Genomic DNA, 17,879 nt, shown 5'->3' with positions numbered 1-17,879 from the left:
TGATATTCATTTTTTTTTATATAATTGTGATTGCCAAGGTTCCTAACAGTGTGATATTATTAGTCATAATTAAAAGCCTTCGAATATTAAATGGATACTTAAATAAGTTACTAAAATGGTCATATTAGTCGTAACTTCTGGTCATAAAAAACAGAGTTGAATACTAAGTAAATATAATTAACAGACCTGCTATTAAGGTGTAACAAAAAAATTATATTCGTAAGTTGCTACGGTCACAGTTTATTTACATTTGAAGTACAAATTTTGTATATTTTCTGGTTTATTATGACCTAGTCAAGAAATTTCAGTATTAAATCCATGTTTATAAATTTCAGTATTAAATCCATGTTTATTAATTTCAGTATTAAATCCATGTTTATTAATTTCAGTATTAAATCCATGTTTAGAGTTTTCAATTAAAATAACCTCCTCCTTTTCGCTGCTTGAATTAAAACTTGCTTGTCAGGCCGTGGAGTTGGAGCTATATTACCTCTCTTACGATAGCTTGTCATTAAATTCGCTAGTGGAATTTCATCTTCGTCAATTTGTTTACGCTTTATTATGTTTTTCATTATTTCATAAACAAATGTGTACGATTTTGGCTCCTTTCGAGGTCTAGCGTACCACTCAGCAGTGGCTTTAGAAAAATAAAATTCAAAATCTTCCTTATTCCCATCTTGGGTTGTTGATTCTGTTTCTAGTTCAAAATAGAATTTTCTGTCTACATTAAAATTATGGTCCAAAGCTGCCAACATAGTACGGGCTTCCATGACATCTTGGTCAAAATCTAGTCGTTTTGGGCAATATTTAAGCAGAAGACTGTGGTACGATTCCAACTTAGAAGTGTGGCTAAATGCGCAAACTTGCTTTAAATCTCGTAAAGTACTTTTTTTGTTGACAATTTCATTTAGAGCGTCATAAGGGGGGGTATCAGGTGTGAGCCATTTTTTTTTTCTTGCTGTTTCGACTGAAAGACGATCGTGGATACACCGTTTATGTTGATTAAAACTAGGAAATGAATGGACATTTGTGACGTGAAAAAGAACTGATTTCCACATTTCAATTAGGATATCAGGGTTCCCATCACAGTTTTCTGCGGCAAACCACAAGTGGCGGCTGAGAGATTTCACCCAGGGTTCAAGATCCTTATTATCCTTTTTTTTACTTATAGCCGTAATTTTTTTGGAAACGCTTTTTGAAAAATGCCAAACATCGAATTGATGGTCTATATTCGGATAATTATCCCTTAAAAAGGCCCTAATCTGTATGTGTCTGTCAGTTGTGATTCTAAATATATTAACTCCAAATTTTTCCATTTTTGTCAGACATCTTTTCAAACTTTCTAACTCCATATTGCTAGACTTGTATTGAACCTCATTTTTCTTTACGATTTCAAAATGGACACATTTGTCACTTTCCTGGTCAATGAATGTGTATCCGCAATATTTGGCCGAATGCCCTGGCGAGTCATATCGTCCATCACCAGAAATCGTGACTTCTGAAGAACATTTTAATTTCTCTAAAATATTGCTTTGTTCATTTCTCCAGCTGACCCTAATTTCTGGAATGATATATTTTTTTTGAATGTTGTAGAAAGCTGATTTTTGAATTCCACATAATCCCATAAATTGAAAAATAGTGTTGATTCGTTGAAATGTGGCCCCTGAGAGCAAAATACTTGAAGCTAGCAGTAAATTCCCCACTGGCATTCTTCCCAGCACAGGCTGTGAGCGCCAAATAAATTCGTGGCCACTTAGACAGGTCATCTTGACAGATAATAGAGATCCACAAGTTTCAGACTTGAAATTTTCAGTAATATCAATGGCACTATCACAGCCAGCCTTATCACACCTTAGTCTTGCTAAGAGTTGGTTCAGTTGGCTCTCAAAAACAATATACTTTTTTTCCTCAATAAATTGATCAGAAATATTTTTAGGGGGAGGTGAATAGTTCGTTGTTGACGCTGAACTGGGTATACTAGGCTCGTACATTGAGACACTGGGAGAATTTTCAGGGGTCTCATCAAAAATCATGCTTACAGATACGGGAGATGCCATATCCTTCAAATTTTCTAAATCGGATTTTGCGCAATTCAAAAGTATTGTTTTGTCGCTATCATGTGTGCATTTCTTTGGTGTCGATTCTGTTTCGTAATCTAAACTGTGAGCGAAGTATGCGTGATCTTTTGACACTGCAGTAATTGTATCTTGAAACAAAGCTAAGACTTCTGAAGTAATTTCCTCTTCAGTACATGCTTCAGTAGCGCAATCAATCTTGCAAAAATCCGTTTGAATAGGAATTGTAGCTCGGAGGGCTTCAATGCTTAACTCTGGATCAGTTTGAGTTCCAATTTCCGTTGTATTTACTTTTGTTATATTATAGATCTCAGTTACAGTTGGAACCTATAACAATGTAACAAATAAAATTTCATATTATAATCCTAGAAAAGGAAGCAATGTGACACTGTCTAAAAATATTCCAGTCTTACCTCTTCGTTACTTGGAATTTCAATTGCTTCTATTGGAAATATTTCCATCGTTTCTTCTGTACTTGGTAGGTTTATTGTTGGTACGGATAACGGTTTCAATCTTACTACTTCTTTCGACAAATTACGGCCATACGAAACGTTAATGTTTAAACATTCAGGAGCAAAATGTAACTGGCATACTCTAGTAGCTTCCCTAAATTTCCTGATTGCGGTACGTCTTTCTGGCAAAGGCTTAGTCTCTAATGACGTTACGAGCGCTTCGAATTCCTCTCTCACCGGTATTTTAGCAAATTTAACCCACATTCTTGCCATTTCTAAATTGGATTCAACATCCGGAATTCTAAAACAACTAACTCTTTGTTTTTTCGAATAAACCTCACACCCTTCAATAATACACTTCGACATTCTGGAAGCCTAAATGCGCGGGCTGCAGCTGGGAACTTTGATCTTGGAAGGGTAAGCAGACAACATGATTTCCCGTAGCTCATTGGCCTAGACATCAACGAATAGAAAGTTACCCCCAATTTTTGCCTCTAGCTTTTTAAAAATGGCACCGTCTTAGTTAAGATGATTAAATGCTAATTACTAACTAATTGAGATTCTTTTTGACAGAATAATAATAGATCTTTGAGTTTTAAGTTTAAATGAACGGTTTAAAGCAAAGAAAAAATTATTGTGGAATGTTCCTTTAAATTGCTATGAATTGTATAGGTTGTAACCGATTCGCTTAAAAAGCCGTGGTTCGCAGGGCAAGAAATAATGTGAAAAAATTTGGTGGCAAAAATTCTATCTCTTTATTATTTCTAGGGTCAGTTAGGTTAGTATTGTTTATACAAAATAATTAAATTTGGGCTTAACTAACTTTAGTAATATAATTTTATGATAATGACTATTTACATATGTAGAGTACTTAATATGGGAATGTCCGTACAGAAAATTATACACTTACAGAGATATTAAGAGCCATGTGAACTTGTGTCTTGTGCTGATTGAAAACGGTACGCGACTAGAGTGAGAAGCGCGGGAATTCACAAATTCGAACTTAAACCGTTAGAGGGTCGGAGAGTCGACCGTCTATATTGCCGATGACAGGTGTTAGCCACTCGGGTGCTGACTAGCTTCTTGACTAAAGTAACTCTACAGACTATCACAGTTCCTGAGGCTGTTCAGGCTATATATACTTTCCCCTTATCTCTAGTTCCGCCTATCTAGACAAGGGGTGCTCAAGTAGTGCAATAGAGCTCCCTCTAGCTAGAGACTCCATTTTATTAGGATGGATATAGGCTAAGGGTTAAGTTCATATGATTTGGAGCCTGAATAGGTAAGTCTATTAGTATTATTATGTTGTTTGTGAAGGCCCAAATGTAGCTGTCCGCTACAAGGTATTTGATTTAATTACTGGTATTCAAGCTAAACTATAGAATAACATCATTCATTAACATATTGTATACATAATCTTTATGTTACCACAAACCTAGCACAGGATATGATAAAAATTAAACGCAATGTGTTGGAAATAATAAAAAAGTACTCTAAACATTAGAGTTAAGGTGAACTATTTATAAAAAGTCATTTTATAAGCTTAATGAGCACTGACAAGTTAATTTCAACGTAATGAAGTGCAATTAACGTGAAATTAAACCAAAATATACATTTTTTTGGATGAAAACTCAGATAACTTTTAAATGATGTTCTTGATTAAGATTGTATCTACCCAAGCCGTTGGTAAAGCCCCATGTTTTCTCTTTCACACTTAAGCTAATTTAACTTATCTCCAAAGTACCTTAATAGGCGCGAAATTCAAAACTTTAGCGTAAAATGAGAATCGAAAACTCCACAAAAATTGCAATTAAAGTGAAGAATGCATTTAAACTCATAACCTAAATGTACACTGCCAAAACACAGTCCTACGTTAATTGTAACTCAATTAAATATAATTAACGTGAAATTAAACCAAAATATACATTTTTTGGATAAAAGCTCAAATAACTTTTAGATAAACTATTTAATTATGATTAAAACTACTCAAGCCATTGGTAAAGCTCAAAATTGTTCTATTGCACACTTCAGTTAGTACATTAATTGCCGCGAAATTCAAAAGTTTTGGGTTAAAAGATGAATATGTGGAAAAAATATTAAACTGCACTAAACATTGCAATTAGGGTAAAAAATTCAAATAAATTTAAGCTTAATCCACTCTCACGAACCACGCTCAAATAAAGATTAAAACATCACAAGTTTTTTGTACAGCCACAGTAGTTTCCTATTTCACTTTCAAATAACTGATCATAACAATGATCGTTAAAATACCTTAAAATTTTAGGGTAATTGCAATTAAAGTTAATATTTTATTGAAACTTGTATTATAAACTAAATCCACGCTAGATAAACAAGATAAGCCGTTAAATTAAACTTAATCAAGTATAATTATTGTGAAATTAACCCAAAACACGAATGTTTTGGTTAAATTCATGGATACTTTATAAATAAACTAACAAATTAAAATTAAAACTACCCTTATCTTTCACCCAGCCTCCATTTTCCTGTTTAATTCTTACGATTAATTAAATTGTTATTTAAAAGCACTTTTCCCATTTTTAAAAGAGAGCCATTGAAAAGGCGTGATATTTAAAGGTTTTGGGGCAAAATAGTGATTGTTCCGCAAGAGTCATAAAGTCACTCCTCTAAAGTTTGCAGTTTTGGAAAATTTCTTATTCAAACTCGTATAATAAACTGCAATACCACTAATAAAAGAAGATAAGCCGTTAATTTCAACTTAATAACCATATTTTACGTGAAATTAAACGAAAACAAACGGTTTTTTGGGTGACTATAGATAACCCTTAACTGAAAAAAACAAAATAATATTAAACTACGCGAGTTGTTATTTCAGCCTAAATGTTTTCCTATTTAACACTAAAATTAATTAAATTATCACTATAATGCATTAATAGGCTCCAAATACAAAATTTTAGGGTAAGGAATGTGCCAAAAATGTATCTTTTCCATTTAAATTTTAATATATCATTAACAGAGTTCACCAGCAACAATTTAATCTGGCAACATTCAACGTAATAATGTTGCCAATAAAACAAGGGCGTCTAGCCCATAACTAAGCCACATCGCTAGCCATCTCTCGCTATCCCTAATTAAAGAAATTTTTTTCTTGTGAAATATCACCTTGCATACCAGTCAAATGGGGGGAGCAACATGAAATTTTAAAGCACAATCTTGCGATTAGTCTTGGAATTTGGGTATCAAATTAAACCTCTAATCTGTTTGGTACACATCAGCGTCAACGTTAATGTTCAATGTGATTACCATTGTGGTGCAGGCACTCTTCATCTGCCCATGTCTTGCAAAAACTTTTCAAGCAACGAACTAATGACGCAGGAAGTCCAATTAAATGCCTACAGAGATTTTCTTATCAAGAAAAAGGGTCCGATAATTTGGTTTCCAAGAATGCCCTCCCAAAAATGCACGTTGTGAAGGTTTAAGGTACCATCCCTAAATAGCCTCGTTAGAGAACAGTACCTTTCTAAAAAATAATGGATCGGCTTCAATTAGTTTCACGCAGAGGTTTTGCCGTCTTGGGTAATCCTAGTAAACATCATGTTTAATTTCCCCTGGTTTGAATACACTGGCATTTTGCTAATTAGAGACGAGACAAGCTAAATAAATTCGATCCTAACTGCTACGTAACGACGATTACTTTTCACTACGGCCTTTTCTCGATTCCACAGACAACTCGGACCTTCTTCAAAGTTATTCCCAAAGAAACCTTTATGTTTTCCTCATTTTGTCCAAAGTTTAAGGTTAAGAGTGTTTACAAACTGGCCAACCATTATTACAATGGTTTTTTTACAGTATTGGTGCCATTTTAACAGGCGTATTGATACAATTCTAACACTTCAGACCATGTATTTCTAATGGGACTGACAATACCGCAACACTGAGCCGAAAACCAGGATGGTAATTGTTTGTACCTATCGGGTCAGGGCATTGGAGGACCAAACATACCGCGGTGTCACGTGTCGAACGAAAACTCAACTTTAGGAACTTCCGGTCTCTTTAGATATACAGGGTCTTTCAGTGTAGCAGCTAAGTAGTAGAATACTAGAATTACAGTAGTTAGTTCCGTTTTCTAGCAAAATGCCAACCTGTTCTTATTATACCCCCCTACATCAAGCTTTAACGGACTAGGATTTCTTAAGACGGCAATACCATTAGTCTTACCATGCCTCATGAGTTTACTGCTTGCAAATGTATTGCAAGACATGGACTGCCGTCTGGAAGGGTGCCTCAGCCACAATAGTAGACACTTCGAATATTTACGTTGAGCTGTTTGCCAAACAGTTTAGAGGTTGCAATTTGAGACCCAGGTTCTAAGACTAATCGTAGCCTCGTAGGACTGTGATTTAAAATATTTTTTGCATTCAGGCATATTCTCCAGTATTCTTTTTGTACCTTGTCACTCGTTGTCACTTGCATACAATAAAACAAGAATCCTAACATTTATTTACACCCTGTATAATTTAGTATGACATCACCCGTTGGCAGTATTGGGGGTTGTACACAAAGGAAGCTGTTGGTCTGATCTCGACAACACAGTGTACGAATCAAATATTTGTCTTCCATATTTCAAATACCGTCGTTTTTAAACTTCTTTCATAAATAAAGTACAACATTATATGCTTATCGAAATCAATGTTATTGGATATAAGTTAATAATAAATGTATGACGGTAAAGCAAAAATAAAATTATTCAAATTTTAATTACATTAAGACTGAAGTAACAGATATTATAAAAAACGTCATGGTTTAGAACAAGGCCGAAAAAACAAACGATATGTGTGAGGTTTATCATTTGACTGAAGTTTCAGATATTGTAATTGTTTTAGTTATTTTTATCCATTTAATCCTTAATCAATATTAAATTCAATCAACTGATTTTACTGTTAATCAATCGAGGAATTCGAAAATACAAAATAAAAATTATGGTCAGTTGAAATAGAAATAATCACTGCATTTATCGAAATTCACGATGAATCCAGTGGTAGTCACGGAATTCCCAAAAATATATCACCCGAATTCATTGAAATTCAAACGTAAATCTCAAGTAATCTGCGGCAATAACGGGAAATCAATGTAAAGATTATGTTTTTCACCGAAAACAATCGTAATCACAGAAATCAAGGAATTCGTTCAGTAATCATCGTAATTCACATAAAATTCAGAAACCAGTAATCAGGTGTACAAAATTTTGGGGAATGACTAGCCCCTCAGGCTGTACTTAATTTATAATCTCTCTATATGGCTTCCCGCTTAATAAATCCAAAAAGCGATCAACTAACTAAAATGAGCGACTTTTTAAAATAAGATTAGTAGAAGCTCATTTCAGTTTTATAATAAATGGACAGGCCATTGCATATATTTCCCGTTAATCTAGTTAGTTCCGTTGAAATTCGTTTAAAAGCATTAATGTTCCTTACCTTCAGAGCTCGATTAATAATTTTCAACCAATTCCATACACACATGTGGCTTTCCTTTGTTCTTGAAAATTTATACAGTCAGGTAAAATGATAATGGAGTAAACACGTCAGAGACCTGCACGGGCCGAGTTTTTCAGGCCCGACCCAAGCCCGGCCCGGTTTTAGAATTTTGAATAAGCCCGAAACCCGGCCCGAGTCCGAGAACATAGTTGGTTTTTCGGCCCGGTCCGGCCCGGCCCGTTACATGCATTAACCAAGCCCGGCCCGGCCCGGCCCGACACATTGAATGTATTGAACAGGTCCGGCCCGGCCCGGCCCGTTACACGTAGCTCAGTTGTAATTTTTATATTTTTTTACATAAAATCAATTATTTGAATTCATATTTGCTTTAGCGTCGTGTATTATTCATTTCTTTTGATAATTGTTCGTTACATCTGTTCTTAGAAGCTTATACGCATTTAAAGTAACAGGCGGCTCCATTATCACCCCTAGCATGCTGGCTAATCTTCTGGACACGAATTTTACCTTGCCAAAGGCAGGAACCAATCAGACCTAATGCACTAGGTCCCATTGATTCCGGCCTTTGGTTTAACTAGCCTTTGCCAAGCTTAGCCAACGTGTAGCAGAAAAGGCATCTTTCAGGGGCATCAACGGAGCCGCCCTTTGCTTTTAGTTATCTTTCATTTGAACTTTGGATTTAATGAGAATGAAGTTTGAAAAATGAACAAAAGCCCGGCCCGGCCCGTTAACTTCCAAAATTTTAAAAGCCCGACCCGGCCCGGCCCGATACAATTTTCAAAAGTGGAAAGCCCGGCTCGGCCCGACCCGATCGGGCCGGGCCTCGGGCCGGACCGGGCTTGAGCCCGGCCCGTTCAGGACTCTGAAACACGTCCAAAAACTCAAAGGCAAGAAAAAAAGTACTCGAATTAAAAGTAGCAATTGAATAGCATGAAATGGAAAACAACATGGTCAGATATATTTTTTCCCTCAAAATCCCATGAATAAATAATTGATTGAAAAACCGATAATGATGTTTCCCTGCATTACATACTAAGTACAATTATACAAAAACAAGTTTGCTCGCAGTCCCCGTGCACTGCCTTCTCTAATACTAGGCCTGGAAATGTACAACAGAAATATTTTTTATTTGACATTTTGAATTTGCGCTAAGTAACCGTTTGATGGCTCTTTTCTGAGGAGAATTTTCGCGATGACGATAGTAAATTCGTACTGCGCAGTCTCGCATGACGTCACGTCTTTCGCTTATGGCGGACCAGGGTGGGAAATAACGGTTTTTTTAAACTGGACTTGATAACTTGGTCCATTTCACAAGGGCACGCCGTCTGCTAAACTAGAGAAGTGGATAATTAAACTATTAGAGTTAATGTCATATCTCTGAATACTCTTGAATTATCTTAGTGGTCCCGAGGATCATTGACGCCCTCCTATTTAATTTTTAAACTGGACCAGGCAATTTTTAAACTGTTCATTTGCCCTGTGCCACCGCCTTATTTCCCACGCTGTGGCGGACTATGGGTGCTTTTCGTCGCTAAAATGATACTAAGGTAAGTATGATTTTATTTTTCGTCAAATTCTGTTAAATCTGAACCCTAACTACAATGAATAGATCAATGTGTTTGGATCGTGTCTCTCAACCTAGAACCAACGCAAAAACGTTTGAGTTTAATACATTTGCTTGATCGATAATTTAATATTTGATATTATTGAAATAATATTCCAGCAATTATTTAACGAACATTTTAATTGATGTTGCAGATTTTGTGAAGGAAGCATTGTACTTCATTGATGATATTTGTATATTTGATTCAATCATATTTTGCGAAGGCTTTAAAATTTGACTGTGATACATTTTTGGCATAAATGAAACTATTGTTAACAAAGTTTGTAAGACCATTGTTAGACAACAACGCAAAAGATTTAACAGATCGCAAAGAATCGTACAAAAGGGTCAAGAACAAACTTCTCCCATGAAAAACTCTAAAGATGTAAATACATTTTACCCACTGGGATACATGCCTTTTTATATTGTCGTTTGAATTTTAATGAGTCTTTTTATTTAAGTCAGCTGCTATATTATCCTCAATACCTTTACTTTAACCATTGTCTTGCAAGCATTCAAAAATTTCCCCTAGTTTTGAATTTGCTGTCAGTTTAAAACCCCAGAAAAGCGACATCTAGCGCCATTTGTGAAATACTAACTGCGACCCCCCTTTTTTTCGTATTGCATGGCCTAGTATTTGAGATGGCAGTGCTATAACATACGTAAATTCAATATAACAAACAATTTTAATGATAAATGTAAATTTTATTAGAAGAAAGAGTTAAAATTAGGTTTGCAATACAAAATGATGCACAGAACCTAATAGAGTGTACAAGGGATAGATTTAATTTAAGACGTAGGAATGGAGAACGGTTAGTATTTGTTTCAGTCCGACTCATAGTCCAGTATAGAGCCCCTCCCTCCAACACGTAACGAAAAGTTTAAAATATCTTATTGGCTCACTTAAACTACGTTTTGATGACGTTGCTGACGGGGACGTCGAAAAATACGCTCTGTCGCTATGACCCGCATCTTCTTTCATACCCCCCCCCCCGGTCCAAGGGAAGGGGGTCTGGGACTTTGACGCGCGCCCACATTACTCTGTTCTCCATTCCTACTTTTAAAAATAAATCCATCCCTGAGTGTACTAAATAGTCCATTGAAATGATTAACGTATGAAAAAAATATAGAGGCCAACTTCATTTTTAATTAGAAGCAAATTACATTAAAAGAAAAAGTTCAGGTAACATAACATTATACCAAGAAGCGATATCTAGTTAACTAGAGAGAAGTTATAAGATATTCGGCGCGCCACAGTCCCAGTCACCCCTTTCAAAATAGAAGGGGGACGTAAAAGGGGGCCGGCCTATTTCGCCTCTCCTCAGTCCGAAAATTAGTAATTTTCGTCATTCGCGTCGCGCTGACATGAGTTTTCAAAAACCAATGAGATGTTGTTTGTAATTTAGAGGTGGGGATTAACTCCAGACCTACATTTGGACTGGAGATAAAGCTAGAAATATGCCGAATTTTTAACTTCTTCCTAGTAAACTAGATATCGCATCTTGATTATACCTTAAAAGAACGGCCTTTTTCCAATTATAAAAGGAAAAATATAAAAAAAAATTATCTCTTATTGCAAAATAATTAACGTATAATTAGTCTTAAAAATGAGGAGTACGGCGCTGCCATTGGCTTATTGGCGTCTGCTAAATCGAACTCTTACCTCTCTTAGCTTGTGAGAATTCAACCAATCCCGTTTGGGGTAAGTGGTTCGATTTAGCATACTCCACTAAACCAATGGCTGCGTAGTAGTCCTTGTTTTCAAGACTAATATAATTTTTTCCTTTTATATTTAGAAAAGGCCGTTATTTTAAGGTATAATGTTACGTTACCTGAACTTTTCCTTTATGGATTGATTTAGATATAAAATGTAGAAAATTTGTATTAATACTAAATATGTATTTTCTTTCTCTTTTTAACCCAGAAAAGAAATTTCATAAAATGCTTAAGAATACGGTAATTCGGATATTCTTGTATCAGGATGTGAGTATAAGTACAATCATACTGAATTTTAAATAAGGAAATTTGAAGCCCAGATTACCAGCTTCAAGGGAACCAACCAATAAGAGTGGCAAGGGCTGGGCCACATCTTTATTTACTTAATTAGCACATGCATGAAAAGGAAAGAAATATTTAACAAAATGCGATAAGTACTTTTAATCCCAATTTGGGCGCAATAATAATAATAATATTAATAAAGGCTTTTTATTAGGAGCAATCACTAAGCGTTTGGCTTGTTAACAATGATGTCCTATTATTTATACAATCAAAATAAATTAAAGTTAAAAATAAGTTAAGTAGATCAATTAATCTAGGTCAGGCGTGATTTTAATTCAGAATTAAATTAAGTAAGCACTAACATGAAGGCAGATTGCTTTTTTGAATTGATCGAGCGATTCTAAGTTCTTGATGTGAATGTCTAGGTTATTCCAATGCTTGATTCTCTGATGCTTGACACTTATGGATCTGTATTTAGAGTTGAATGTTTCTGAGTAGAAGTTTGCCCCTAAGGTTCTGGTGTTATAATGCGAGGTATTGTTCTTAGGGAAGCGCTCTGAAACGTATGCGGGAGAGCATCCGTATTTAACTTTATACATGAAGACTAGTAGGGCATAGTAGTAGTTGAATGCTGGAGTCTGGATCTTCGCTGTGTCTCTAGCCTCGGTAGCCGAGGAGTATTTTTTGGTTTTCGTGATTAACTTAGCACAAGCGTTATGAAGTGAAAATAGTCTTTGTTGGTTGCTCCTTGAAGTATTGTAGTAGAAGAGGATGCTATAGATTGTTAGAGGTTTCACGCAGGCATTGTACAATAATCGTAGGGTGTCTGTTGTTAGGTAGTTTTGTAAGGGTCTTAGTGTCCAAATCCGTGTATTAACGTTTTTAGTAATATAGTCTAGATGAGTGTTCCCATTTAACATTTCATCAATTCACCATCCTAGGTATTTGTAGGATTTTGTCCTTTTGATGGTACCGGAACAGATGGCAGATGTATGTTCAGCCTCAGCTCTCATTTTCCGATTGGGTGATAGCATTAAGAAATTAGTTTTGTCCTCGTTTAGGATGAGGCCTTTCTTTCTCAGATTAGTTTTTAAATTAAATAGATCTTTTTCGGCATTTTTTATTAGGAGATGTAAATCTTTATTTGCGGAGATAATTGCTGAGTCGTCTGCATATTCGTTTGATTGGGATGTCGAGAGGGACTCGTGTAATTCAGCCGTGTATAAATTAAATAATAGCGGGCCGAGTACACTCCCCTGTGGGACGCCATAAGCAATGGGGAGAGTATCAGAGTATATACCATTGTGGTATAGCGTCTGGTATCTGTTCGCTAGGTATGACTTGAACCATAACAGGACTGCCCCTCTGATGCCACACGTTTCTAAGTCGTTAAGTTAAATGTCGTGTTTTACCGTGTCAAAGGCCTTCGATAAGTCCACGAATATCAGAAGGACATACTTGTCAAGGTGTAAGTGTTCCAGTATTGTCTCGTACAGATGAAAGATACACGTTGTCGTGGAATGTTTGGTTCTGAACCCTGATTGCAAGTTGTATAGTAGGTTTTTTTCTTCCAAGTAGGGGTAGACAGTATTATACACAATGCGCTCACATACCAGTGACAGTGTTGGTAAAAGAGATATCGAGCGATAATTTTTTGGATGTGTTACATCTCCAGCTTTGTACACAGGGATTATCTTTGCCGTCTTCCACAGTTTGGGAAATTTTCCGGAGCTTAAGATAAGGTTATAGATTGTAGTTAATGATGTGGTAAGGATAGTTGCAAGTCCTTTGATGAGAGCTGGTGTTATTCCGTCAATCCCACCGGATTTAGTTGCGTTAGTCTTTTTAGTAGCGTAAACATTTGGTCTTCTGTTACTATTGGAATGACGTTTAAGTTCGAGTCTGGGCATCCAATAGTTTTCTTTTGGGTGTCTAGATCGGTGCCGGCATCATCTATATTAAGGCTGAGATCTGCGGCTATGTTTGTGAATTAAGTATTTAAGATATTAACAACTTCTATTGGATTATCAGTTGCTGTATCGTTATAGTTTATTCTATTCATTTGGTTGGATTGTCGTTGCCTAATGTAAGGTTTCAGCGTCCTCCATATATTTGCTGGGGTCGTATCTTGATAGATTTGCCTTTGGAAGTAGGTAGCTTTGGTTCTGTGTAGCAGTCTTGTTACGTAGTTCCTTTGAGCACGATATAGATCCTTATAGACATCCAAAGTTCGAGAAGTTTTGCTTTTAGTTTTATATTTATTTCTAAGGTGCATTTGCTGCTTCACATAAGGGGTTAACGAAGGGGAGTTTTTCATGGGGACATATTTCCATCTCAAAGGTGCGTATATGTCAAGTTTTTGCACGGCATCGATTCCACATTCAGGGTCAAAGATTGTCGGGGTAAGTAGTTTCCGTACGAATAGGTCCATGTTCATAGTTTTATAATTTCTGGTTAACTTCTTTGTCTTCTGTATCTTAGGACAGGTAATCTTCCGCACGGCCCAGATTAAATCATGATCCGATACGCCACATGTGGTTACTTTTACTTTTACAATTCTATTCGGACAGTTAGAATATATGTGATCAATCAGCGTTTGAGATACTAGAGTTGTTCTAGTTGGAGTTTCAATCATCTGCTTGTATCCAAGCATTAGTTTGTTGAGAAGTTTAGTTTTCGTGGAGAGTGGTTTAAGTAATAGATCACCGCTCGTGTCTCCAAGAAGTACTATTTCCGAATTTTTGGTATTTAGTAGTTCAAGATGGCGTCTTAGGTGGTCAAGAGAATCTTCTATTTGGGGGTTAGGGGGTATATATAGAAATCCCACGAAGAGGTTGCCAGAATTTTTGTATGTTATTTCAGTCCAGAGATTTTCTAGCTTGGAGGTCTTGGGTTCATCTATTCCTTGGATTTGGAGACATTTTATCGGTAAAGTAGGCTTGTAGTAAATGCCTATTCCTCCACCATTACGGTTCGTTCTATCTTGCCTCCAAAAGTTATATCCTGGTATATGACACACAGAGTCCGGAATATTACTGTTCAGCCATGTCTCAGTAAGGCCCAGAACATCTATATTGTGCGTTACTAGTATGTTTTCTACCTCAGTTATTTGGAATTTTAGGCTTCGTATATTTTGATGTCCAACAATCAATCCTTTGTGCGAGGTTGTCGAAACATTGGTGTTTGATATATGTAAGTTTTGTCAGACCTATTTTTCGTTTAAGTCCTGCTGCTCGGCATCTCTGTTCCCTAATCTGTTGTCCATTGAGATATGTGTAAGTGGCATCCATGTTCGCTTTATGAATAGAGGGGAAGGCCAATTTTCCAACTCGAGGATAATTTTGTCGTATTTGCCGTGACATTTGATAATGAAGTCTGTATCCCAAAAATCACTGTTGTTCTTGAGAGTTATAATCACATCTTTAATTTGCAGTTCTTCAAGGTGCTTTTTGATATCTTCAGAGGTAGTTCCGGAGTCGCAATTCGTTAGTAGAAATCTTGATTTCGGTGAATTAGACCATCTATGAATTTCTTCTTTATCATTTTTCCCCATATTTGTGTTACCTTCGGTTTTATTGTTTGTGAGGCAGCGGCATGAGACTCCTGTTGGCCAAAGTTCCAGGTTTAGAATGTCCTTGATGTCACTACTTGTTCGGATGATATAGCTTTTGGCAGAGCCGGATTAAGAAGATTTTCGCCCGGGGGCAGTGGCTCGGTGGGCGCCCCCTCTCTTAGGCCCATAATTTATAAAAATCAGCTAGAAAGTTTGTTTTTATTAGAAATATTGTAGTTTTGTAAAAGTGAAGAGTATCCTTATGTCTTTGAATAGGCTTTTCTAGATTTAGACTCGGAAAATCTATTTATCGTCTCCTCCAAACTAATTTGGTTTAATAAATGGTCTCGATGGGTAATAGACACAGAGAGAATTTTACACATAAGGAGCGGAAGACGAAGCCTTTGACAGTGCATTTGAAAAGTGAGGCTATTTTTTGAGGTTTCTAGTTCCGGTTGTCAGTAATTGGCTGAAATACAAAGTCACGGATTGGATAATGTTTTTGGGTCGTCTGCTTTATGGTTAGGGCGCGTTAACTACTTTCTCTCGGCAAGTTTTGTTTTGAAAACTATACTGCTCGTTTTGGATCTGTTGGAACTCCTCCAATAATGGAATGTTGCCTATGTTTTAACCTTATCAAATGTTTTTTAAATTGTATATATAAACCAAATCTTAACAATGGAAAAGAGCATTCGGTCTGATGGCGTAATAAAATATAGTTGTTTTATTGTTTATCTCTTGCGTTCTCTCTCCATGAGCCGTTACAACAGTGGTGTCAGAAGTGGGATGTCATTTTACGGTCTTCGGGTATAGTCGCGTTACGGTCTTCGGGTAAAGTCGCGATACTGAATCCGAGAACATGCCGAAGCAGGAAAGCGGATCTTCCGAGGCCTCCTCCTCGTCCTCTCTGGGAGACGTGTTGAACGCGTTTATGCAGCAGCAAGTAGCGTCCCAGAAGCAGAACCAAAGGATCATCGACCTTCTACTCCAGACAACAAGAACCTCCGGTCCTTCAACTTTGACATCAGCACCCACATCCACAATAGCTTGCCTTGACATTCCAATCTTCGAGCCTGATGAACACGATGGCGACAAATTGGAACAATGGCTGAAGAGATTTGACTATCTCGTGGATATTAGTGTCCCAAATCTGACCGACGTTGCCAAAGTCAAGTATCTGGTCTCGAAACTGTCTAACGAAGCCTTCAGCGAGTATTATCGGTCCTGTATGCCCAAAGAGCCAACCGACTACCCGTATGCAACGACAGTAGAGAACCTCAAGAAACTTTTCGGGAAGAAACAGACACTCTTCTTAGAAAGATTCAACCTAATGCGGATCCAGCGTCACTTGGATGAAGATTATGGCCCGTATTTCAATCGCGTGAAACTACTTCTAAAGCGTTTCAATTTCTCCGATTTGACCGAAGATCAATTCGGAATTCTGGTTTCCCTATGTGGACTCTCACGACCAGAAGACGAAACCATACGAACCAGAATTCTGCAACGATTAAATACCGAGGCCAACATTGAACTAAAGAATGTAATTGACGAAGTCCTGACCATCGTCGCTACAAAGACTGAACAGACGGTTTTCCAAGCAAAGGCCTTACGTTCTCTCTCCATGAGCCGTTACAACAGGATCACTAAACAAGCGAAATTTAAGTTAAATATTCTTGTTTAATTATACGAGTTGAGGAAGCAAAGGCTAAATGTTCTCTTGTCTGTTAGTAATTGGTTATTGTACATACATTCTAGCAAAAACAATATCCATTTTTAATTAGTTTGAATATATATAATTAAATTAAAACATTAGGTTAGTAACCGTTAGTTAAATTAAAACAATACAAACCTTCACAGGCTTCGGAACCAATGCTTATCGCGGACATAGCTTTCAACCGACTAAGAAAAACAATGTATAAGCAGACGACAAAGATGACGTCAAGCAGCCGGAAATAGAAAGTCAAAAATTATGGGCACTCTAGAAAACCTACTCTTCTACTCCTCATGTGTAAAATTCTCTCTGATATGCCTAAGGAATTGAGTCTTTCCTGAAAAATTGTCGAGCGCAGGTAGTTTTTAACTCTTTTAAGAAGCGAAAAAGACCTCTCTCCAGAACAGTTTGAACAAGATAAGCAAAGATATATCCGTAAGGCTATTTCGACGTTGAGAACTGTACAATCTAACTTCTTGTCTCTGAATATCTTTAACAGATCTTGAGCAAAAACTGTCAGTTTCACTGTGAGTGACTGAAAGAAAAACCTGCAAATCTATGATTCATGAAATTCCGTTAGCCCTTGCTCGTTGCATTACTGTAGCCTGTAGCAACAGTAGCGTGGGAACAGTATGGAAAGTTGGGAAATGGAAACTGTGGGATACTAGGCAAAAATAGACTAAAAGTGGATCCTAAGCAAATGAGTTAAAAGCGTGGGAATAAAAGTCTAAAACTACTTCTTAACTCTTTCTTTCTCTAAGCAAGAATGTAGCCTATACACGTAATACGAATTACGATAGACAATCATCGAAATTCAAAACTTTTCATACGCTCACGCTATTTAAAAACGAAAAACAGTCCCGTAATCATTCAAAACTAACGTCATGTTTTTGAGTTTTTCGAAAATTTAATAAAACAATCGCTCAGATTTGGGTATCGCCAGACTTCTTGGGCGCCCCTATTTGGCTGGCGCCCGGGTGCAGGTGCCCCCTCTGCCCCCCCTTAATCCGGCCCTG

At 36.8% G+C, this 17,879-nt stretch overlaps 2 protein-coding genes across 2 annotated transcripts; one reads left to right on the top strand and one right to left on the bottom strand.

Annotated features, from left to right (window-relative positions):
• Positions 1-360: 360 nt before the first annotated feature.
• LOC149657619 (uncharacterized) lies at positions 361-3,143 on the bottom strand. Its single transcript, XM_089844590.1, has 2 exons — positions 2,489-3,143; positions 361-2,402 (listed from the first exon to the last, which is right to left on the bottom strand). Exons 1-2 carry the CDS (start codon positions 2,891-2,893, stop codon positions 417-419), a joined length of 2,391 nt encoding a protein of 796 aa, XP_089700716.1. The 5' UTR covers positions 2,894-3,143; the 3' UTR covers positions 361-416.
• Positions 3,144-16,011: 12,868 nt separating this feature from the next.
• Positions 16,012-16,833, top strand: LOC149657618 (uncharacterized). Its single transcript, XM_089844723.1, has one exon. The coding sequence runs from the start codon at positions 16,012-16,014 to the stop codon at positions 16,831-16,833; it is 822 nt and encodes a 273-aa protein (XP_089700849.1).
• Positions 16,834-17,879: the final 1,046 nt, after the last annotated feature.

This window comes from Phalangium opilio, unplaced genomic scaffold, assembly GCF_054372755.1.
Source record: "Phalangium opilio isolate 3A_F unplaced genomic scaffold, DU_Popi_V2 ptg000077l_1, whole genome shotgun sequence".
NCBI lineage: Eukaryota > Metazoa > Arthropoda > Arachnida > Opiliones > Phalangiidae > Phalangium > Phalangium opilio.
This window is presented reverse-complemented; position numbering and strand designations above follow the sequence as displayed.